Source organism: Bremia lactucae, linkage group LG1 (genome assembly GCF_004359215.1).
Source record: "Bremia lactucae strain SF5 linkage group LG1, whole genome shotgun sequence".
NCBI classification, from domain to species: Eukaryota; Oomycota; class Peronosporomycetes; order Peronosporales; family Peronosporaceae; genus Bremia; species Bremia lactucae.
Window position 1 is genome coordinate 5,452,626 of NC_090610.1, and position 25,096 is coordinate 5,477,721.

Sequence of the window (25,096 nt, forward strand, 5' to 3'; positions counted from 1 at the left end):
CATGATGAGGATTTGAAGTACCGAATGCTCTATTAGGCAAACGGTACTGCCCTTGATGGTCATGTCGGTAGAGAGAAGACAAACGGCTCTGTAAGCCATATTTTTTGGTGGCCCAAACTTTATAAATGGGTCAGCACATACGTTCGCATATGCGAAACTTGCCAAAAGGTTAAACCTTCGGCGCATGCTGTTGCGCCACCGGGAAGTCTGCCCGTACCCATAGGGTGTTGAAGTCCATTAGTATGTGTTTTTTTTCGCTCTACCAAAAGATTCGGCCGGTAACTCTAGCATAGTGGTCTTGGTTGACCGATTGAGCAAATGGCTCACTTAGCGGCTGTGCCAGATACCATTATTGGTGAAGGTACAGGAAGGCTGTTCATCGATCGCATGTTTCGACAACACGGTTTGCAAGTGGCAATTGTCTCTGATCGGGACCCCCGTTTCACGGGTATTCTGGAAATCAATTTTCCGAGTGCTTGGCACCAGATTGGACATGTCCACCGCGGACCATCCGCAGACCGATGGTCAAACTGAACGTATCAATCGCGTCATTGAAGACGTTTTACGCAGTGTGTGTGCTCAGACACCAAAGCGCTGGAGCTTAATGCTCCCAGTGGTGGAGTTTGCGTTAAATAACGCTGTACTTGCCTCTAAAAAAAAGGCTATACTCCGTTCTATGTAAACGGTCTTACCCACCCACGCGTTCCATTAACGATTCCACTGCGTGGTTCAGGGCTTGGTGGGGGAGAATCGGCCGATAGGCTTGCTGATATCAACCCTGTTACCGTTCGGAAACAAGTAAGCGAGTTTCTTGCGATGCGATTTAGTGTCTTAAGACATGTAAGGGATACGATGGCTGATAGCCAAGACAAACAAAAAGAACAAGCAGATGCCAAAGGCAGAAGCTGTATTAATTCTTATATCGTCGGAGACCGAGTTTTATTAAGCGCTTAAAACCTACCTACTTAACTTGGTTTCCGCGGTCTTCAAGACCAAATTGCGCCCGCGCTTTGTTGGCCCTTTTACGGTGGTGGCAAAGAAGGGCCTGGCTGACACGCTAATTCTTCCTAGAAAGTAGCGTACACACCCAGTATTCTACTCAAGCTTGCTTAAGCCATATCAAAACCATTTTCACGTGGACTTAAAGGCGCTTGCGCCGAGACAGGCGGTCGTGTCGCAGATTGCTGCATCCTCACCAGGATGTTCAGCTGACCCTCTAAAAAAGGTTGATGACGCTCCAGCAGCAAAAGTCGGTTCTGAACCGCCTCAAAGGAGCTCTCAACCCGAGCAAGGACCTCCCGTAGAAGTTGCACCTCTTGCTTTAGAGCATCAAAAGCTTCCGTCGAGATTTCGCCCCCCTTCCGCGCTGCTTGATACGCGGGGAACCTTCAAGTTCACGTGGAGAAAATTTTAAATCGACGTCGTCGTAAGGGTCAATACCAGTATTTGGTGAAGTGGCTAGGGTACCTCTCTTCTGAAAACTCTTGGGAGTTTGAGGTACCTCTTCGGCAAGATTGCCCCTACGCCGTTGACATTTTGACCGCCGAGCTCAGGGTCAAGTCGCGTCGCACGACGCTTCCCACCACTAGACGTGGGATTAGGTGGATCTATAGCCTCAGTGCTTTCATAGTTGTACGGTCAACCGAAGCGCTGAAATATCGGCTAGACCTTTCTTCGCTTTGTGGCATAAATGTCGAACGTGACTGGCCTTTGGCCTTAAGCTTGGCTAAATTAAAGCGAAGCTTCCGTTCCAAACAACATCAGCCCCATCCGTAGACTCTCTAATATTCTAAATATTACGGCGGCGGCGGGTCCGTTGGACCCAGTTCTCAAATGAGACTTCATTTTGACTCCTTGTTTTGGTTGGAAACTAAACGATCGGAATTTCTCTCATGGAGGTCACCAAAGCCCCACGGGCTTGATCACGTAAACGCGTCAGATGTTGACCTCGTGTCGTTACCTTTGGCGTAAGGTATCGCTCATGAAGAGCGTCGCGAGCAGCGATCTCCTCCGGCGTTTTCGCTGTGTCACCGGAGGCCCAGATGGCCAAGCTTTGAACCGCTATCTTTTTGAGACGCTCCTCCGCACTAAGCGGAGTGATACTATATTCACTATGAGATTTGGCTTTCAGCTATCTCGGCAGCTCGACGTCGAGCTTGTTCCTCTATGAAGATTGCCCGCCCTTGCTCTTCATCGAGCGGATTCGTAATGATGTTGAACTCAGGGTCCCGTGTCCTGCTCAATGAAGTTTAGACATCAGCGGCACCACGTTCTGTTAACGGATTCCCGGGCACCGCCGACGTTCATCCTCGTGAGAAGGCGAGTAAGAGCGACGCTCTTTTTCATCATCCTCCGATGGAGTGTGACTTTCATAGTCCACCATTCCCTCATCGTCGAGGAAGGTGCTAAAAGTCTGTGACGTTCGCTTAGTTGTCATGGGACAAAGGAATGCAAAACACAACTAAGCAGTTGGCTGTTTTGGTTCCAACCTCAAAGAAGAAATGAAGTGAATGTTGTAACTCGGTGTCAACAGTCTGATAGGGAAGGGTGTTATGGGGCACACATCGGTTGGAGAACCGTAGTTGTGGTAAATTTACTTTATGGGTTAAATACCCTTTTTATCCTATTCTAAAATAGTTAATTACTTTAATTTCATTAAGTATGGGAAACAAGTGTGGTCGCCGCCAATATAAAGCTGACAGCCGGAATCTATTTTTTAAATTAGCTAGGGTAAGGTCTTAGGTTAAATAATTAAATAAAGTGCAGTTCCACTTTGATCTTAAAGCGTTAAGTGCCTTCCTTAGGTTTGCGCAGTGATCTGCGAGAGATAGAAGCCTTTCTAACGTATATCCTCTTAGACACTAGTTGCCACTTGGTTCTACGAAATCCCGAACCCCTTGAACCAGGATCATTAAGCTTAGATAGCTTGTACGACTCCCTAAATTGTTAAACCCATTAGTTTTATAGAACTAAGAGACTCTCTGAGTCTCTTAGTTTGTTTAACAATTATTTGTTATTGTTAAATCTCAGACGTTCAGCTCTTTTATCCTAGGTTGCCGACCCAGTGCAGTTTTTTGCAGCAGAAAAATCTCGTTGGCACAGTTATTTAATGCAATGCCTTACCTATCTTTGCATAAGAAAGAGGTCCGGGCATTTATTGTTTATAAAGAAGGGCAAGAATGTGTTGTGTAACGGGTTAAAGTTGCCCTAATGTTACACAATTCCCGTTTAGTATACTTTGTGTACTTGAGTGCATGGTTAATTACTTAAGTAATGTAGTTGTTCCTACCATTGGGTGTAGTTCATATTGTGACCCGCCCTTGTGTATGTGATGTCCCTGAGGGCATTCTTTTACATTATAGGGGTGACGGCTAGCGTCATCCGTTACGCGAGGTATCTAGAAAGATACGCTCGCAATACATATTAGTGTTTATTAACAGGGATGACAATTTATGATTGGTTAAATAGGTATTTATATTTAAAAAGATTAAATATAAATTAGTCTGAAGACTTATTCCTACTTGATAAGTGCGCACGAGGAGCCGGATTCCCGCACCCGGAACGACACGTATATCAAAGAACTTAGTGCGTTAAGTGAGGTCGCTAAAGCGCCCACCACAGCTGCCTCACTGCACGCAAAAGAAGTCGGTCAACCGCTTCCTCGCTGTGCTAGGGTGAATGCTTAAGTAGAGTGTGGCCGCATTAAGACTTCCCCCGCCCACACTTGGTAGCACTTGAAATCCTTTCACGACCCGCATCTCTGAGCGTGTCAGTGAGGATGAGCCTCAATATTGATTAGGCTCATTTCCCCACCTCTTCGTATATTATCGGGAGGTAGCAGAGCACTTGGCGCAGGGACTTGATCAAGCTCTGGTCAGGCTCTTGGGCAGTCCTCCTGAGCAACATGTTGCTCAGTTGGAGAAGTTTGAGGCATTCGTGCTCGGGCAGCGGAGATCCGCGTCCGAGGCCAGAGCTATGCTGCGGCGGAGTCCGTCACTCAGACTCAGGATGAGCTGAGGCGTGAGTAGGCTGTGAGCGAGGCTCTCAACAGCACTGTTGAGATGCTCTCCACCCGGCCGCATCTGCCGAGGCCCATTGGGATGGAACCGCCCAAGTTCGATGGAACTGCAGCGCCCCTGATTCTCCACTGGCTGTTAGCCGTGAAAATTCGGTGTGGCGCAGCTCATCTAAACGACACCCGGATGGTTACGTTCGCCATGTCGCACCTGCGCGAGTAAGGCCTAAGAGTAGACTTATTCGTCGCTTAAGGCAAGTAAAAAGGCATTTCTAACATGAACAATCTTTAAGGAAAACATTCGCTCCATGTACCAGCCGCCGAATAACGAGATATTACTTTAGGCGCGCTTCTTTGGGCTGCGACAGGCGAAGCGATCTCTACAAGAGTATGTGCAGGATATGCGCTCGCTGTCGGCATCCATTACCGTAGGTCTGCTTCCGGAGCACATTGAGGTGCCCACGTTTATGAACAGATTACGACACGGCCAATCGCAACAGGCCCTTTTCAGAAAGGTGCCGTGGACGATGGAAGAGGCAATCCAAATTGCCTTCGTTGAGGAGCAATCCTTAAACAGTGCCTCGGCGACAGCTTGGTGTAAGCCATTGGCCGAGAGGTCATATGCCACTCCCATAGAGTTGGCAATGCAGATGTAGTTTGTTTTAAATGTGGCAAGCGCGGTGGTATGAAGGCTCGCTGCTATACCAAGGTCCCTGCTGGGGCGAAGACGCCCAGCAAGAGGACTTCCTTCCCAAAGGGTGATGGCAAGAACCAGCGCGCGAGACGCATGAGTTCTGCATCGACCACTGAGGGGTGGGGAACTGCAGGAGCGCAGTAGGGACGGGGTGCCCTACTGACGCGGACTCTGAAGCTACCCTTCAGTTCAGAGCTGTCGATCAAATGGGTAGCATAGTCCCCGAGGTACCGAAATTTCGGACCTCAACCCTTCTAGTCTATATCGCTCAAGTACGAGGCTATGACCAGGTGATGACCCTCCTAGTGGATTCGAGTGCATCACAATTTTTTTGAAACTCCCGGCTCTAAGAAAGAAACCGGCGACGTTTGAGTCGCCAGGATGGCAAGTGAGAAGAGGCGACCGCTCATTCAGCGAATGGCGCGCTCGTTAATCTGAGGAGTTCAGGTAGAACTCGCCTTCAGCTTTAGTAACTTCTCTTGTAAGGAGAAGTTCACAGTGCTAGGTATGGAGAGTCCGTATGACCTCAATCTAGGCATGCCATGGTAGGCAAAACACCGGCCATGGATAGACTGGCGTGCATGCACAGTTGCGAACTCACCGCAGCTAATGGAAAGGATGTGCTCCTGCGAGAGGCGTATGCAACTGATGTCATGTCGAACACAGTTGAGGGTGCGTTGACGGGATGTCAAACGTCACCAATTCGTACCCAGCTCGGGAAGATTGAGGTAGTGAAAAGGGCTATGACAAGTAGTCATGCGTCCGAGTGTCTTGCACAGAGCCGAGAGCCTGTGGTAGTAGACTGCGAGCTTACAGAAAGTCAAGCGTCGCATGAACCGGCACAGTGCCTAGAGCCTCGTGCGGTTGGAAGGGTTGCGTAAGCCAGAAGAGCGACGTCACCCGCTTCCTAGTCAAATGTCGTGGTGACTTGAAGAACAAGTACCCGACAGATTAGGACGATCAAAGGCACATCTTTACGTGTAACCTTTAGATCAAATCCTATCTAAGAGACGAGGTGTCCGAGGCCGTCTAAGACAAAATTGTAGATCAGTGAGGTGCTCCGGCAAGTCTTTATTTGGCATTTGGTAAATATGTTTTTGAAGTTTCTTACAACCTTTGTTACTCGGTTAACGTGCACTAAAGTTCCAGAAGAGAGCTTAATGGACTGTTGCTCGTCGTCCACAATGGACGAAAGCTTCCTAGAAACGGCTTAAAATAAATAAATGGTTCGCTGCTCAAGGCTGGGATGCCTTGAGAGACAGTCCGTACTTTTTTTAGGTTCTGTGGAAACATCGCGATGTGTTCTCAGAGGAAGTACCGTGCCGCCTACCAGCAGATAGAGGCGTCGTGTAACGGGATGTATCGTTACATGAAATGAACACCTAAAGGTTGTTACTGAATATGTTATCTAAAAGGTAGATAAAATTTGGAGGATGTTACTTTAATAGTAATGTTTAGAATTCGTATCCATAAAAAGGTATAGAAAATTATATCTATTTATTCCGCAGACTAATCAGCTGTAGAGATAAACAAAAGTGAAAGACATATACGATAAGAATGCAGTTGCATGTTTAGTATTAGTTATGATTAAGTTAGAGTTAACAGATAGAAAAAAGAGATACTTAATTATATTAACACAGTTTTCATTTAACCCTCTTTAAGCTAGTTACCTTAAAGAAAAGTCTTCCTCTGCACGTACTAGTGTACGTGAAATAACGTAAGGCACCACTCGCAACTGAAGCAGTGCAAAGTTGACTTGTACTGAAGCAGTGCAAAGTGGACTTGTACTGAAGCAGTACAAGTCGTAGTGCCCCGTTGTATTGCGGATGTACGGCAACATCCGCAAACGGCTCGTGATTGTGTTCAACTTTGTTGGCCTCAACTACCCAGTAAACTAAGTCTCCATATCCTCTCATTCAACGGATTGTTATAGCGGACTGACAACCTGCTCCACGGCTTCCGCTTACGCGTTTACGCTGCTGCTGTTTTGTCAGAGATGCGTTGCCCGATTTCGAAAAAATAGATTTGATTTCACCATCGCAGCGATGCCCAACTCTCCTTGTTCTCTTGCAAGTAAACACGAAGCCCTGATTTTGGAATTGACGTCTTACTGCTTAGCGAGCCTCTTCCAAGAATTCGTAGGTAGTGCGGACGATATCTTCGAGTTGATGCATAGTAATATTAGTATTAGTAGTGTTAGAAATTGAAAGGGTGATGGTACGGTAATATGGAATGGTATGAAGTGCAAGCTTTTCCATCGCGATCGTTCTGTCATGTATTCAAATCCAGGGGTATTCGCCCCAGCCAATCAAGCTCGTTAACATAGCCTGGGTTAATCCATTAATAACTTAGGGGTTCTGTATTTGGGAAGGGGCTGGTTAGCGAAAACTGGGGGGGGGTAGCGGATCCCTTTGTGAATATGTAAAAGTTAACGTGGCCATTTTAACAAAGTAGTTAATATACAGTCCGACTGCTTTGAATGACCGGAAGCAAAGTGTGATGGATCGATGAGAAGTAGCACAAAGAAAGCGTGTAATGCAAATGACGTGTACTCACTATGCCTAAGTTTATAATTTTCAGGGCAGCCTGTCTGATATTTATTAAGGAGGTTGTGTTGGAAGTTGGGCTTTGATATGCGGCAGCACCAGATAAGGCGATTTCTTACAAGTTATGTAGCGGAGACACCTAGCTCTTAAGTCAGAGGAAAGCTTATAGGCTCAAAGAGCCACTTGGTTTTAAAAATAAAAACTCGAGCATTCGTACAAGTTCGAAAAGCTCATCATGGCCTCATTCAAGCATCATGAGTGGCCCAGGATATCTGTTCCGGACCCGGAAGGCGCTGAGCTTCATCGTCTCGAGAGGTTACCGTCGGTTTTGGGGGTATCCGCCTTGCCTGATGTTGGGAGTGAATTGTCGATTGAGTCGCTGGTCTCATTGAAGAGTTGTCGACGGTGTTCCTTTGTGACACCTTTCGTCAAAAGACCCCGTTTGAGGGTATTGTCGGCTGTTTTATCTTCCGCTTACATAAGATAGGCACGCCCTTCATTGGTGATTCAATGAGGATTAAGCATTTCTAGGTGCATAGGCTGCGTCTTTAACGCAGCATTAACATGGGTCTCACTAGAGGAAATGTAACATTGCCTCTCAAGCCAAACGATGCAGCTCATACAGGTTACCCAGCCTCTCTAGAGATACGGTGCAACTTGTACAGTGTGCACTCTATGTACCTTCTTATAATTGGTAACGTACCGTTACTAGTTTGTCCAGTTAAGGATCGTGGCCTACGCTTGGTAAATTATGCCCCAAAGCCTCCCAGGCTTGAAACAAGGCATACTTGCCAAAATATCATCGATATTGAAAAAGCATCGATGATGAATTCGTGTCTGTCCTCACCAGAGCTGTGAAGCCTGGATAATTCGAACGACGTAAATTTGTACCGATCGTTGGTCATTCTTGACCAGCTAATGAAGGTACACTAAGTGAGTAATCAAGGCATTTTAGGGATGACACGCAAAGTATTACGGTCCCTATCCCATTTACTTGTCAGCATTTGAGTATTATTATAAGGCGATCTTTACGATCACTTCGACCTGGAGATGAATGTTAGCTTCACCAGCATCGACATCGTTATCGGTATCATCACAAGATGACTCGTCAATAGGAGGTTTGGACGAAACGAACATCTGCGCAATCAATCCTTCACTCAGTTCGCCAGAAATCACTGGTTTGGCGGTATCAGCCCCAGGTATATGTTTCTTACTCGGACATTTCGTTCGACTCATAAAATGCGCCTCCAATCAGGAAAGCACTCGTTTGATTTTGAAAAATTTCCAATCTCTGATTCATTGCATAGTCAACGAGATAATGCGGTGCGCCTCTAATATGGCAAACATAGCAGCTGCACGCAGCCATAAATGACACAAAAACACCAGACGCTCAAACGTCTTCTTAGGCGGTAGCTCGCCTACAATTTTGCTTCTTAGAGAGATGTTATAGTGCTATGTATCTGTAAGATAATAACAGTCCCTAAAGAGACTGTGGGATAAGGGAGGGGGGGGGGTCATGTAACGGCGTAGCTTGTAACTGAAATAATCTCACCTATAAGAGAAATAATAAGAAATAATAAAGATTCATGTTATTTTTAAATTGCCAATATTACCAAAAATTGCCCTATTGTAATGGCCTTGTGATAGTTCTGTGCATTGGTTGACTTTAGTCGTCAAATTAACGCCGCCAATTGCTGCTAGACGCGCAAATGCGGTTAGCAATGAGTCGCCATGCATAGTGTAGATAAATATATTAAGTCAATAAAAAAGACATCAATACGTACTGATTCAAATATATCAATACAATTTTATATTTTCCATTTACTAAGTCCTGCTTAGCATTAGCCTTCAGTTGCTAAGAACTCTTAGCAACTTGTAATTCTTCTTTGAACGTCGTGTACGTCAAGTATTACGAAGGCACATTTATATCCACTGTTATCACATTTCACTAGTACTGAGGTTATACTAGCGAAATGTGCCCCGTTATATTATATGCATCACCTGTACCACCACTTACAAAATAACGTCAGTATCACTGCGTTGGCCCTAATTCAGACTTATTCATATCAACCCGTTGTGCTAACCTCGTCTTAAAACTCGCTGCAGCATCTTTTTGACTTTTATTGGTCTTCCTCATGTTTTCTTCCGCTATTAACGTGTTTTAAGACGAGCCTCTGGACTTACGTGCGCGTTGCAAGGTCCTTCCAAATACTCCAGGCGAAGACTTGGTAACACGTCATTGCTTAAACAGACGCACTGCCTCTTTTTTTCTCGACCCGGAGCTGCTTGCATCTCTAAGCCTTTATCTTAGGCCCGTATAATTGCACTTCTTCAAGTTGTAGCTCGCATGTAGAATTGCGACGGGCATTTTCAAAATGGGGTTTGCTGTAACTGGACACCTTTTCTAGCTAATTTACACTAAAAGTCAAGGAAAGGTGCATCGGAATATTTCACGTACACAACGTGCATGTATATAAAATTGTAAAGTTACTTAGCGTGGCTTAGAAACTAAAGGTAAATACTAAAGGGGACTTAGAATAGGAATAAAGTGAAACTGTATACATCCCGTCCAACTCTAAAACGTCTGTAAAGGCCTTCGGATCACCCGAGACCGATGTCGTCATACCGGTGAGCTCTGTTGATTCGAATTATGAGATATTCACAGTTCTTTTGTTAGTTGGATTCTTATCTGACGAGTTGCTTTTTCAATGTCTCAGACAATCGTAAAAGTGCTAGTGATATTAATGTGCATCACCAGGAACGAAGTGAACCAGAAAGATCACATCGAAATGAATGTCAGACTGACTGCTAACATGGTCTTGAGGACATAGACTACAAATCCTCTTCCGAAAAGCATTGGTTGCTGCGAAAGGCAGTTTTTTATGTTGGTTTGGAATGACCAACGGACGAAAAAAAATTCGTTGTTCGACTCATCCGCAAGCTTCACAGACATGGCGAGGACGAACGCGACTTCTTCTTCGATGCTTTTTCAACATCGATGATTCTTTGGCAACCGTGTCAAGGATTTGGATCCCTTGTTTCAAGCTTGGGATGCTTTCTATGCAGAATGTACAAAGCGTAAGCCACGAGCCCTGGCTAGACAAACTGATTACGGTACGTTACCGGTTAGAAAAAGTCCACACAATGCACACTGTACAAGATGCATCGTTTGTCTAGAAAGGCAGGGCTACCTTGTCTCTCGTGTGTGAGACCCATAATAATATTGTGTCACATACGCAGACGAAGCACCTATAAATGCGTACTCAGGATCACAAATGGAAGGCGTGCCTCTCGTATAGAATGCGCGAAGGGATTGACTAAATGCAACCCTTTACGAGCGCGCGAGGCTCTCTTCTTCGATGGTCCTTATGAATCAAAGAATGATTTTCGTCACTCTGTCCGATGAGACCCAGGACATCTATCTTCAGTTGTCTCCCAACTATAATGTGAAGGTGGATACCCCAAAATCGAATGAGATTACTCGTTCGAACCCCCTCACCTCCCGGCGATTGAAGAAGCGCACCACGAGTAAGCAATTTTTTCCGTTCCAGCTCTTAAATGGATATGGAGGGATGATGATAAACTGGGTCCATTTTGGTCGTCGCGTCTGACTGTTCATTGACATAATTGCAATCGCGTCCTCCCGGGCTTACGGGAGGGGGAGGGGTCATTAGCGTATGACTCGATGTTGACTGTGAACATTATTTGCACCGGTCGTTCGAATGACCAAACCGAAGATGCTATTGATCAATTGGCGAATGAATGGACGCTTTGAAAGCTAATCAACGAGCCGGCGACAGTATGTTAACGAACTGCATTCTTGAATGATGATGTCGCTGGGAGAAGTTTGATTACGCAGCATTTACTCGCACCCGGAAAAATTCTCGCACTTGTCGTACGGGCGGAAACGTCCGACGTAAAACGTAGGATACATGAGCATCCTACATGGCAGCTTGATCCTGTACGCATTGCCTTGGTGATGCTGTTCGTTTCTACATATTCGAGTAAAATAAGAAAAATGCACTGTCATTCGGCATAGTTGTACGAGTAGTTGCAGTTTAACCGCTAGGCCAAGGAACTTACAATGTCCCATTACATCGACTGGCAAAAGCCAGACGGTGCTCGCCTTGATCTTTTCGGTATTAGGGTGTACACCCTTTTTTTCCAGGATGCATACAAAATGGTATTTCGCTTGCAGTTAATATACACTTCGTGAGATTGGTGTAATTTATGCTCACGCATACGTGTAAGATTCTTTCGGATGCGGAACGATGTACTTCAACGCCCGACAATCTGTTCATGGCTCGGCTGTAACGAAAATAATATCAAAATCACTTGGCGCGAAATCTCGAATCGATCTCAACAGATCAGTTACACATGTGTTTAATGTTGCAGGAATATTACTAAGCCCTTGTGGCATAACTGGCTACTCCAAAAACATATCTGGTCGAATGACCACCATCACAGACTAGTCACCAGCTTTGAAGCCTAATTAAACTCATTTACAGACATTTCACCTAGCTCTAAATTAGCATGTAACTATTGCGTAGCCTCAGGTCAACCCACCCTCAACATCACCAGTCACACTATTAACAAGAGTATATAGCTGCTCGCTAGTATCACTATGTGGCATGATACGCGCTTTGCGTCTCACCATATCCAACTTTTGTCTTTGCATTCTCAAAGTCGAGATACTACACCTCATAAAGGCCGAAGCATTCATGTCTGTAAATTTTACAGGCTCTGTAACCTTAGTTTGCTGTATACACAGAGCCGATGTTCTTCTAACATCCAATGAAGAAAAACGTTGTTCAACTTGTCATTCAGTAAAAATGCACGGGTCACTTCCCGTGCGTCAAACGGGCTTAGCCCGAACGTCTTGGCATTCTGCCAGCAGTGTCACGACTGACACTCGGTATGGTGCCATCTCGGCCGACCTTAGTAGATTTAAACGTGCCACCTCACGTAGATTTGTGAGAAATACCCTTAATAATTCGACCCCAGGCCCACAATTCTTTCAGCATCCAATTATATATTATCGCAACATTTTAACAAGTATCATACGTGCCATTTTAAAAACAAATAATGAGTCAAACATTTTAATCTTAAACACACTGGCAGGTTCCGTTCGTAATAACGCTTTTTGCCTAACTTAGGTATAAGAACTCAGAAATTGAAATATTAAACACACTGACAGATTCCGTCAGTAATAACGCTATTGTTGCCTAGCTACGGTGAGCTCGTGACTATCCAGAGCTTCGCTAGAAACATTGCGCGTGGTGCCTAAGGTCTTCGATCACCAATCAATCCATAAATTATGGCGTACAAACCAGGCCATACTAAGAATGAGATCATATCTCGAATTCAGGTCAAGGACAAGACAGCGTTTTAGACTGTCGAAGTCTAAAAGCACAATACCTAAGTCAACGGAACTTTATATACGGTAATGCGACTCCCAGTCGCTAAGCGAACAGTCATCAAATCGTCTTCATGCGCTTTAAGGGCCTCAGCATACACCGGTTCCCTTTTAGAGATTGACGTCGAGCATAATAACATGAAGCTTTGTATCCAATTAAAATTGACCGTGGCATATCAAAGCCCTTAACAGTTGCCGTAGCGATTAGCAAGCCTGGATTGTATTCACGCCTCATGCCATTTAGCACTGTTCCCCAGCTCGAATCTCTTCTTCGCCTTTCTCAGCAAGGCTGAGGTCCATGGGTTCCGGTCTATTAGACAAACGATGTAGAGCTACTATGGTGTCCCTGCGTACCAACAGAGAGAATTTATAGTCGAACTCAGCGTTAAACGCAATGTCAACTGCCGCTTCAAAAGTAGAGGGATAGGATCGGCAAATTTCCTTGCGGGCAACGCTCACATTGAGGACTTTTATAAAGATGGATAGCCACTTCCTGCAATGAGTCTTGCTGCATAACAGTGAAAAGGGTTCATAACTCCTGAACGTAGTTCTTGAGGCCCGTTTATCCTAATGGGCCGATTAGAAACGCGATCATATGCAAAAAGCCTGATTATGCGATGCAAATATGCTGCATCAGCAGCCTCTCGGCCCTGTAAAGAACGTGTTCTAGCGATCGAGCATTGACAAAGTTTTAACTTCCCAAACGCTACGCGTTTCGCCCGTGTAAGTTTGGGCAAGGAATCCATGCCAGCAGAGGCTTGGTCTTATAAAGACTAAGGCGTAGATTGCTTACGTGCGCTACCAGGTGTAGGGAAGCTACCTCGCTCCTTCAGCGAGAGAAAGACATTAAACCGAAAGAGTCACTTAGTTCTATAGAACAGAGAAGTGCAACAACTCAGCAAGACGTACAAGCTCGTAAGGCATTATGATTTCTAGTTTACGGACTCAGCGGTTTGTAGAACGAAGTAGAAACTATTGCTCGAGAGTATATACCTTGGGATACTTGGTACTCTCACAGATCACTGCGCAAGCTTTAGCAAGGAACTTACGTTTTATGGTCAAAAGGGGAATTGAATTTTGTTGAATGTTTTTTTTGTCGGATCATACTCCAATTACATTAAAATTAGATTTCAGCAACCTGATCTCTTTCTGGTGGCCGCCACGCATAATACCTATTTTGATACACCGAAAACGTGGTACAATTTGCATTATTACTTAAATATGCATATAATGCATAGTAAACTAATAATGCAAATTGTAGCACCTTTTTGGTTTACCAACCGAATTGAGCCTCATTATAGGCGACCTTATCGATTGTGCAGAAATTTGCAAGATCGTCGCCGATTTTTTCGAATGCCTGGCATGCGAGTACCTTCTGCCAAAAGAGATGATTGCATTTTCTCGAGTTCTGTCAAAAAAGTATTTGCCTTCACGAATTGGGCATTGTTCGTTTCAAAGGCGAGAAGGCTTTGACTACTTCCAAGCTCGTATGACGCTACGACTACAAGGGACATGAACTAAGCACATCAAGTTTGAATGTTCTGAACACGTCGATCGCGGCTGTGAAACCAAGTTTCGCATTGGCGTCAAGAGTCGCAATTTGATGTCGCAAAAGCGAACACATGTATTTTAAGGGCTTTAGAAGGTGCTGGAACTACTGAGCAGTGCTTAAGCAAACAGCGCACGTCTGTCGAAGATTAGCATACTTATAATCAGGTATGCGAGTGAAGCGTTGTAGTTGACGGTACGACACTGCAAATGCAGTCAAGCGAAGCCACTGCGTGGCTTAATAACGCCTCCAAGTCAACTAATCCTTATTGCTACAGTCGTTTCATTAAAAGGCTTTCTCGAATCTCCGTCGAGTAGACGCATCAATACATTTTCTAAATCGATGAATCAATCATTATTCCTTTTGAGTAGCAGAAGTTGCCGAAAATCGAATAAATGTATCATAAGATTAAGTTGAGAATTGAACAACTCAGAGGATACTCCCCAAAGGAATACGGATGTGATGGCGCCTCCGAGGTTAACTTCGGAGATAACTAAATTGCCAACGCTAGGCTTCTTGCGTAATCTGCGTTTGCAAATTTCCCCATTCGACACCGACGTTTAATGTCAAACGCCAAATGGTAAATGGCGAATTGCGCATTGTGCACACTTAAAATAAGCTTTATGCTGCTACTATACCAGCGCAGACCCGTTGTTAGAACGGATATTCTTCATGACAATATGGTGGGCAAGACAATGTACAGTGCGCTCGGCTAAGTCGATGACTGCTCGTGCTGTGGAAGGGGCTGGTAATGCCAACACGATTATTCAATGCCACAACTACTTTCAATCGTTTATTGTCGCAACTGTTCCGTCCTCACGGAGGTTATGCACGGACGTAATTTGATGATATTGTTTTTGTCCATTGTCGTGCGATCAGGGCAGCCAGGCGCAAAAATATACAATGACCATTTAATGATATATTTTTGTGCATAGTCGTGCGATCAGGGCAGCCAGGCGTAAAAAATATATACAATGAAAATTTGCGATCAGTGCTTGAGCACATGCGCACAACTAGTTGTATCCCAAAGCTAGATTGTTCCTTGCTAGAATAAGAGTCGCTCTCAAAATAGGTGGGTAAATGTGGATGGCGTAAGCCAATAACGAAAAAATGTGTATGCTTTGTAGAAGCATGCACCATATTGTTGATGTCAAAGTCTACAATCGACAAGAACTCGCTCTAATGCGTAAACGTATTCACGAAGTATCTCTTCGAGGAGACGATGTGAACGCTCTGTAAGACCATCTGTTTCAGGATGATCAGAAGTTGACATTTTTGAACTGTGCTCCAATTGATTTGGACACTGTTTGCTAAAATTCCGCCGTGAATGTAGGGTCTCGATCTGAGACCAGCTCACGGGGTACCCCATGGAGTCGAAATATCGTGTCAATAAAGAGACGAGCACAGCTTTTGGATGTGGTCGACTCCGGGGTGGCAGCAAGATGATAAGCGTTCGGCAAAGAATTTGTCGATCGCTTTTGATTGTTCACTAGGCAATGGCCATTGCTTCATGACATAATTTTTTTTCGAACCTGGTATCAAGTCGATTCTTGTCGAGTGCCTTTGTCCTTAGGCAACTCGCACGGTACTGAATCAGGAAAGACATCCTTAAAATTTATTAATTTCTTATAGATGGTTTGTCTTTAAACACTCCCAGGATTGGGACGTAAAACGTTCAATCCGAGTAATCTCATCGAGGACACTTTCGTTCATCGATGAGCTGCTGGGAATCTGTACGTTCTCAGGGAATACTATTGCCGACCGAATATCGACCACGTAGTTGTCATCTGTGAGAAGTACGCAGACCTGCTTGACTTTGCCACTACGCAGAATACGCAATATTAGTTTCGGTTCTAGCGTTGGTAATTGAGTAATCTCCGAAGTAAATCTAGGAGGCGCTATTAGATCAAGTGTATAAGCGCCAACACTTGACCCATTGTTTACTAGGACATTTATTGTCTCAGTTTCTTCTTTGAAACTATTTTTTTCAAAGGTACCTGAGAACCTTTGACCACAAGTTTCCGGGGACTAATTCCAACAGAAAATTTAATGGGAAGTATCCTCCCCAACATGACTAAAGCTGGGTTGCGCTACCACAGCGAAATCCTCTACGATCGACTTTCCAGTCGATCTAGGACTTCCACACTGTCTCTTATAGACTGGCGCTTTAAACGATCTTGGATGTTGCTTTTCAAGCAAGCATCTTTATTTCGTGCCACTCATCTTATTCGCGTGGTCGAACTTTGACGCTGCCTAGGCTTGTGCACAGCCGTCGGAATCTAACTCCACAACGTGCTGGGTATTCACATTGAGGTCTTGTGCAGTCATGCTAGCGACCGACCCACAAGTGAGGCCATCGCACTTACTTGTAGGACATCCGCACGCTTGTGGACGCTCCAAGACATTCATCAGTTGGCAATCTGATGAACAAGAGACAGGCATCGTCACGGCTTGATGCTGCCAATTTATACATGACTCGTACTTTCTGAGCCATGTTTTTCCAAGGATGACATCAAATTTGTCATTCAAATCTAGTACGATGAAACCATCATTGTACTGTTTACCTTTAACGTGTATTGGATACAAACTACACGTTTCTAAACCGATAGTCTGTTGCTAGGCGCACTGTCATCCTCGTTAGAGGGATATCGCGCTCAATAAATTATGAGTCTGTGGTCTTCTAGCGATTGAAGTCTAATAAAATTGTACGACGCCCCACAATCGACTAGGGACTTACGAGGCAATTTATTTGACACATATTTTCAGGGAAATGAGGTTAATCTCATCCCTTAAGGCAGTTACACACAACGTTTGTGTGTGAGGTGCAACTTTCGTCAAGAGGCCTGCAAATTCGTTTGACGTTGCTGGATCAGTAGAGCGCTCAGCACCTGCTGAACCCGAATGTCTTTGACGACCCCCCTCGCCGTTTCGATTTCGCAACAGCGTCAGATCCGCGCCCTCCGCTGTTGCTAGCGGGAGGTCGGTGTTTTCGCTCATGCTTTTAGGCAGGCGTAGTGGCCCATTTTATGACAGCGATATCATTTTTGTAATCGTCTATAACTTGAAGAGCGAGGTTTTCGCTCTCTACATACGAGAGATTCATGGGCTCTGGTCCTCCGTTTTCTTGTCGTCTCGGTAGACGATATGCACCTGAGTGGACGAAAGCCTGTTAAGGCTAAAGTCCTTCGGATCCACTATAGATATCGCTTGGTCAAGCGACTCTAATTCTGGCCGGAACAAGTGCGTCTTAACAGGTCCGTCTGCAAGACCTTTTAAAAACACAGTTACCTGAGTTTATTCATCAATTGGATGACTAACGGTTACAACGGACCAGGTATCGTGTATGTTGGGTATAAGCGTGAATGTCACGCTTGCCCTGCTTCAAATCCAGGAGCTCGGCTCGAGCCCTGAATTCGGCATGTGCCGACTCAAATATTTGTCTGAGCCGGCTCTGAAAGAATTCATACGACCCGAAGAGTAACGGGTCGTGAAGTTCAGCCCCGAGGCCCAAGATTTGACACGTCCGGCTAAGTTGGACATGCCAAATTTCACTTTCGTCGCATTATCACTGACTGATACGACGAGCTTCTATGGCGTCAATTATCTCGACGAACCGTCTCAAAAGGGAGTCGCCTTCGACTGCCTTCGACTTAGATATTTATATCTTAAACCTTTCGGGTCGACGCGGAAGGGTCGGTGCTGTCTCAACAGTTACAATTGTTTGAGCACCCTGTTCTCTAAAAACACCTCCGCGAGTTGAGAGCCTGATGAAGCAAGGCTACTTTTTCTTGGGCCCCGTCGATTTCGTGTTGAATGAACTCGGCTATGGCCGCATGCTGTTCATCCTACCCAGAGTGTACAGCATGGCACCAACGGCTGGCCCGCCTACGACCGAACTCATTCGTTCGATCGCCCTCCTTTCAAGGTCACTCGAATGGGTAAACCCTTCACGCGTGGCGTGATAACTTTCTTGAGGGGCTGAAAAGCTCCCTCCTTCTTCATCCAACATGTACATGTTGGATGGTACGTGCGTAGGTCGCTGAATGAACTACGTGCTACCAGATGTAACGGGGCACCTTACACTGGTTACAGTGAAGGTTAGGTGCCTCGAAATTTTACGTACACAGGGGTACAGAGGAAGTTTTTAAGTAGCCAAGGGTCTTTAGCCACCAAAGGTATTTCAAAGGATTAGAATCAGGGAAAAGTAAAACGTTACGTAGTAAACTAAATATGTTAATTGTATTAGTTTACTACGTAACGATCTTCTATCTGCTCTTGAACTTATTATTAATATCTAACGAAGTATGGCTCCTCCTTGCGCACCGCACAATCGTGTCTTGAACCGATTGGCGGGGTTTAGTTAGACTTAAATCAAACAATTCATAGGGCTAATGTCTTATTGCATCAATATTATCCAATTTGGAAATATTGGCACTATTTAAGTTAAAATTAATCAAGATAATACTTTTGTACTTCTTGATTTATTTTCTCTCATAGGAAATAATAATTGTTATTCCTCTTATCGGAACTAATACTTATGTAACCTGTTTTCCAGTTACCGTTGATCTCAAGTTACCCCTTCTGTGTATCCATAGTGTGGCCGACCGTCAACAATCTTCATTAAATACGAATCGTATATAACTAATACCAATCTCGAGCTGGAGTCGTGCGTAGATATTTCGCATTAAATCGACTCATCACCTTGGCCTTGCTCGTCGTGTACGCCGAATAAGCGCGGGCATCATGGCACACAATGGCAATGGTCGCGGTCCACGGAACGGAGCGTATATAGCGCTGGATGGCACGTAAAGCCACCCAGGCAGCCGCGGTGATGGCCAAGCGCTTATAACCTGTTGAAATGGATGCCACGGCGACACAATGGAGCTTCTCTTGCTGCACGCACCGCAGCATGCTCCAGTACGTTTGTTGCAACGTTCGCATATGGTGTTCCTCGCGTCGATATGGACCCACACAATGAATAAGCTTGTCCACTCCGGCATTAAACGCCGGAGTTACGATCGCATTACCAGCGTTCAGCCGAATGTTTAATTCCCTTACGTAATCATCTAGCTTTGGACCTGCTCGTCGAAAGATTGCCGACGATGCGTAATAGCTGCTTGGATATTGTTTTAAGTCATAATCCGTCGGGAACGCCAGTCCATCCACCCGTTCATCTCCAATTATCTCAATCTTTTCAATGTCTCCTTGTAGAATTTAAACCAGTGTGTTAAATTGAGACAATTGCTCGGCTGAGCGCAAAAAATTCGTCAATTTTGGACAGGCCACATTTAGTACCATTGGACTTGGTACACCCTTTACCCATTTGAATGTAGCCATTTTTGTCATCTCACTCCTTGTAGCCATCTGTAAGGACGCTAAGAGCTCCTCTTCGTCTTCTTCGTCTGATTCTTCGTCGGCTGAGTCAATGTTTTGTCCAATCATGTTGTTCAAGTGCTCCGCAGGTGGCAAATCCCCTCCAAAATGAGTGAAGAGCATTTTCTTCCAAAAGTGATTCTGATTCAGCACACTTTGCCACGAGACGTTAGATGCAAGGATTTCAAGTAGATTGGCGGACGAAGGCAAATCTAGCATCACTAGTACCCCTTCCAGCAGCGTTTCTACCTCCAAAGCACGAAAGATCGCTCGCGAACTCGATGAAATTTTCATGTGATATGGCCGCTTGTTTAATGATACGTCAGAGGGTGCCGGAGATGCGTGGGTATACATTTCCTTCTCGTCGGAGAACGTCGCGTTGAAAGATAAATGTTAACGAGTTTAGTTTGAACTGTGGATTGTGCTTTTCCTCGAAATTGTCGGAGATTTATGTGAACGTTTCTATGCAAATCCTCTATTTTTTCTTAAACTATCTAGTCTAATAATTCTAAAGGAATTAATAGCATTTAAAAGCAATTACGTCGCGAATATATAAAAATAGATACCAATACTTATTGGCAACGATAAAGTGTGTTACCACAGTCGCATTGCATCATCATCGTATGGATTTGTTGCCTTTTTTTAGTGTATACCAATTATTTTAATCTACTTCGCCAGGTCCCTTGCTTTGCCGCAAACTCAAACGTGCTGATGAGTCGATTGATCGGGAAAGAAGTGCAATTTGCAGCCACTAGGGATGACCATTACGGCAAATCGGTAAATATGAAATCTCTATCAATCGGCAAAACCTTAAACGTGATTTAAATTACCACTCGACGAAAAAAGCATTGAGATTCAGTGCGAGTTGAGATCCAGATTATTCTATTATTATTTATATAACGACGTATACAAGTTCAATAAATGGCAATGTCTACCTAAATAGCAGCTAATGGTGGAGGAGCAGAAAGCACGCGACTGCTCGAGCCAGCTGCTACGATGACAAAGAAACGCCCTCTCCTTGGAAGACACCTCGCTGCAAGATGCCAGTGGCTGCGTTGGCGAACGTAAATTTATTGGCTGCAAAGGCGATGACGAATACTAAACTTGTCTCGATCGTTAGAAAGAAACCATATGACAAATACTTTCAGCTATTTATGAAGAAAGAAATGTCTGTAACAAATCATGGAGCGACCTTCTCCATGACAAGGGATCGTAGTTGACGGATTTTTTCGTAATCATAAACGGAAAGCACCAATCAATTCGCCATCGCAAATTCATTGATAGGACACGGTCTACCCTTGCAACTTTTTTTTAATAAAATATTAATTTTCTTATCAAGCCAAGAGATGGGTCGATTATCACGGAGTGTTTTGAGATCTCGGGGCCACCGAAACGCGTGCAAACGAAAGAACATGCGTTCGATACAGCAGCGGCTTTGAATTTGTGGAACGAGAGAGCGAGCGTCTTGCAATGATTCTGTTTGATATCAAGGCGTAGGATGCTTCAGAACTTTGTCATGCTTTCAGTTAAACTTTTGTCGATGAGGCTGAAATTTAAAAAAAAAAAGAGGAAACTATAGGTCGCTCTATTTAGTGACAAATAGGACGCCTTTTTTGGCACGTATACCAATCGTTTTTGGGTACTGTAATAATTTATAGCTTTGCAACTTTTGATGTGTATTGAGTCTTGTTGATATGATGTTGCTTGCGCATCGATATGTGATGATGACGTGTACGCCAGTGGGCTATCGCGGATTTCAGCGATCTGTGGGCATTGTCGGAATGCCTAATGTCGGCAAATCGACGCTATTTAATGCCTTGACAAAGACCGAGGTGGCTCAGGCCGCTAATTATCCTTTCTGCACCATTGATCCAAATGTGGCGAGGGTTGCGGTGCCTGACCAGCGTTTGCAACACCTTGCAAAGGTCGAAAAGTCCAAGCGGGTAATTGAGACGCAGGTTAGAGCAACCTTTCTTATGGATAAATGCAAAAACGTTTTATTAATGATCCCTAGGTAGCTTGAATTTGTAGACATTGCTGGATTGGTCCGTGGGGCCTCTCGAGGAGAAGGGCTCGGTGCGTTGGCACAAAAACCTTTTTATTAATTCTTACAGGTTTTTGAATATCAGGCAACAAATTTCTTGAGAACATTCGGCAGGTGGCGGTGATCGCTCACGTCGTGCGATGCTTTCAAGACACAAATATTATTCATGTCGACGAATCCGTGGATCCTCTGCGAGATTTGGAAACAATCCGTACGGAGCTAATTCTAGCTGACTTGCAAACGGTGGAGAAGCGATTGGCCACGCTGGCAAAAAAAAACAAGTTGGTGTATTCTTTTGCCACACGGATTAGGGCTTAAAATGTTTTTTTATTAAAAATGTGTGATTATACGTGTAATTAGATTGACGGACCCGACAGTCGCGTCGTTTCTTGGTTTTCTAAACCGGTTGCAACTTCATCTTGAAAATGGCCATTTGGCCGAAAACGTAAGTCTCGACACGCCAGACGAGCAACTGCAACTCGAGCAATTGCAACTCTTGACGGCAAAGAAAACCCTTTATATATGCAATGTGTCAGAGGAAGATGCGGCAAAGGGCAACAAACTGACCGAAATCGTGCGTGAGTGTGTCGAGGCAGAAGGGAATGTATGTCTGACCGTATCCGGCTCTCTGGAAGAAGCCGCTGCTTCTTTTGAGGATGATGCAAGTCAGCTCGAGTACTTAAACGAGGGCGGATTGCGTGAAACTGGTTTGACACGAGTTATTCGTGCGAGTCAAGAACTTTTGCAGCTACAAACGTACTACACAGTTGGGGAGAAAGAGGCACGGGCGTGGAATGTCCTTGCGGGATCCACTGCCGCTGTGGCAGCTAGTGTGATTCACTCGGACTTTGAAAAGCTTTTCATTCGTGCCGAGACGGTCGGGTACGAGGATTTCGTCAAAAGTGGCACCATGCGAGCAGCGAAAGAAATGGGACTTTTACGCTCCGAGGGCAAGGATTATATTTGCCAAGACGGCGATATTTTTAACTTTCTTGTCGGAAAATAACCGTTTGTTGCAAATTTTGAAGATCTTGCAACTTTTTGTGGCCTCATTTTATTTATTGATTTCCGTGTTTCCTTATTTTTAATTCGTCTTCGGATCAGCAAAAAACATAAAGTTACACTTGTTCAAAGGCCATGTTGAAACTATCATGTCGCAATCACTCTCTAGCCACCGTTTTACAAAGTCTAAAAGTCACGATCAATATATACGACAACAAAGTTCGTGCTTTCTTTTTGCGTGCCATAACGTTTATTTCCTCTTAAATTTGATTTGCTTAAATTTCACGGGGCAAGTCGAAGAATCCTTTGCCGGTAGAAATTGTCATACAGCGTCCCTGGAAGTCCCCTTTTCCGACACGTGAGTCGCTGTTCCTGATGCAGTGTTGCCATCTTCTCCAAGTACACACTGGCCGCATGACACACGCTGCGTAATTCCCGACTTTCAAGCTGTTCCGCCACAGCTTGTTCTCGTTTTAACATCCTCCTGGCGCGTTTAAACCGACCAAATTGCAATGCATTGTACAATAGATTGACTCTACATTTACTCTCGAGCACTGGATCATGTAAACTCATTGAAATGCCAATTTGCACGTTGGCCAATTGCGTCGATTCGTTTAAATGGCGGCATAAAAAGTGGCCACCTCCGAGGGTCGAGACGTACGCATTAGCTGTCACTAAAGCCACGACGGCATTCACAAACCGTACCGCGCGTCGAGCTGAAGCCATGTACAATGGCAACAGCTCTCGTGGACGGTACGTGACCAATACGAACACCCTGTCAGTCGATGTGGCCAAGGTGGGATCCGTGGACACCGTATAGCTCGCCTCGGCGTCTTGCCAACGAAGGAGCGTTGTTGTGGCGGATAGATAAAGTACCTCTTTGGTACTATACATTGCTAAGAGCGTCAGTAGATGCCGAGCTGTCTGTGGATCCTCCTTTGAGCCATCAGGCGAGAGGAAGAAGGTTACGTATCGAAACACTTCTGCGTCGGTGATGGCGACACTGCCAAAAGACGTGGAAGTTGCTTGACCGGGTACAGAAAAAGATGTTTTAAATGCACGGTATACGGCTCGTAGTGCCTTGTGCTCGTGCAGTGGCGCTTCAAAGGCCACGACACGGTGGCGCACGGCGACCGCAATTGTCGCTTTCATGCAGTTTTAAAGTCCTTCGTCGCGTCCGTGGAAGTGTTAAGATTGGCTAAAATACTGCATACGTTGGAGTTGGCACGAAGAATATAGCCAATCATTAAAGTTGATTTTGAAACGACGCGTCCTTTAGAAACAAAAATATATATATGGAGCGCCAAGGGAGTTCTTGTAGGAAATAGTTTTATTTATTGCTGCTGGATCCCGAGCACATAGTGTAACTACAATTTTTTTTGCATCGGTGTCAGTCAAAATTGTGACGGCCGTTACAAAGCGGCTTCTGTATTGGCGAAAGAATTGCCTAAATATTTTCATGGCAAATTTAGTTGGGACGAGCATGGTGGCATCTTTACAGTGCACAGGGACCGGATAATGGATATTTTAGGGAATTGCTTAGGATATTCAACGGCAAATTAAATCAAGCGTTAGCGATATTTTTCACAACCTTAATGCTCACTTTGCTACTCTGACGATTGTCGTGCAAGGATAGCCTTGCGTCTCATCATGTATTGTCGAGCCCCCCTCTCTTTATGAAATATTTAATGGAATCCTTTTAGCAATCACTCGAAAACGAATCAAGAGCCGTTGATGTTGCTTTTTCTATTTCAAGTAACTTTTAGTCCCGAAAATCGACACAGGATTGAGCTAAAGACGTCCTGTCAATATATTCAAAGCCAAATCGAGATAGCTTTCAATACCACAACAATGCCGATGACCTGTCTTGAATAATACGATTGATTCTCGGGAGGACCTTTCGAGTTGACTTTGTGCCCATTTTGACGGTCAAGAGTCGTGGTTTTCTTCCAAACTGCCTCTTCACGCCGATATCTTTCATGCCATTGACATGCGCTTAATCGTATACAAAGAAAAGCACGAACTTTGGTGCGCCCTGAACGACCGATTTCATGACTTTCGAGTGATGGTAAGGCGACTCGTAGTACGCTATGACGCTCGTCACGTGTTGCCTCATAATCGTCTGGACGTGCTACGACACATCACGTTCGACCATCTCGTGTCGCTGTCGCACGCCATTTCAGGCAGTAGAAGTGAAGCTGCAGCTTGCCACAAGTCGCTCTTTGGTATGCTCATCACGATTAGAAGGTTTGGATAAAGTAGTCACGCCACACGACTTTTCCTTCTTCTATTGAACAACACGACTACAAATAGATTTGTCAAAGATGCGGCGTTATTTGAAACTATTAATAATCATCGGATGCTCTTGTAATAGTAAAGGAACAAGTCCCTTGGTTTCGGCTTATCCCAACGCGAGTCTAAACGGGACTCGTCGCCCTAAAAATTGCTCTTGGTAAG

General features: G+C 44.8%; 4 protein-coding genes across 4 annotated transcripts; 2 read left to right on the forward strand and 2 right to left on the reverse strand.

Annotated features, from left to right (window-relative positions):
* Nucleotides 1–18,861: 18,861 nt before the first annotated feature.
* Nucleotides 18,862–19,947, reverse strand: CCR75_000556 (uncharacterized protein; the record flags this gene model as incomplete). Its single annotated transcript, XM_067958663.1, has 2 exons — nucleotides 18,862–19,410; nucleotides 19,441–19,947. 2 exons carry the CDS (start codon nucleotides 19,945–19,947, stop codon nucleotides 18,862–18,864), a joined length of 1,056 nt encoding a protein of 351 aa, XP_067823185.1.
* A 1,301-nt stretch (nucleotides 19,948–21,248) lies between these two features.
* Nucleotides 21,249–22,643, forward strand: CCR75_000555 (uncharacterized protein; the record flags this gene model as incomplete). Its single annotated transcript, XM_067958662.1, has 4 exons — nucleotides 21,249–21,551; nucleotides 21,612–21,669; nucleotides 21,723–21,918; nucleotides 21,998–22,643. The coding sequence occupies exons 1-4, from the start codon at nucleotides 21,288–21,290 to the stop codon at nucleotides 22,641–22,643; spliced, it is 1,164 nt and encodes a 387-aa protein (XP_067822379.1). The 5' UTR covers nucleotides 21,249–21,287.
* Nucleotides 22,644–22,921: 278 nt separating this feature from the next.
* On the reverse strand, nucleotides 22,922–23,791 carry CCR75_000554 (uncharacterized protein; the record flags this gene model as incomplete). The annotated part of the gene is made up of 1 exon (XM_067958661.1): nucleotides 22,922–23,791. The coding sequence occupies one exon, from the start codon at nucleotides 23,789–23,791 to the stop codon at nucleotides 22,922–22,924; it is 870 nt and encodes a 289-aa protein (XP_067822380.1).
* An 838-nt stretch (nucleotides 23,792–24,629) lies between these two features.
* On the forward strand, nucleotides 24,630–24,896 carry CCR75_000553 (uncharacterized protein; the record flags this gene model as incomplete). Its single annotated transcript, XM_067958660.1, has 1 exon — nucleotides 24,630–24,896. One exon carries the CDS (start codon nucleotides 24,630–24,632, stop codon nucleotides 24,894–24,896), a length of 267 nt encoding a protein of 88 aa, XP_067822377.1.
* Between the last annotated feature and the right edge of the window lie 200 nt (nucleotides 24,897–25,096).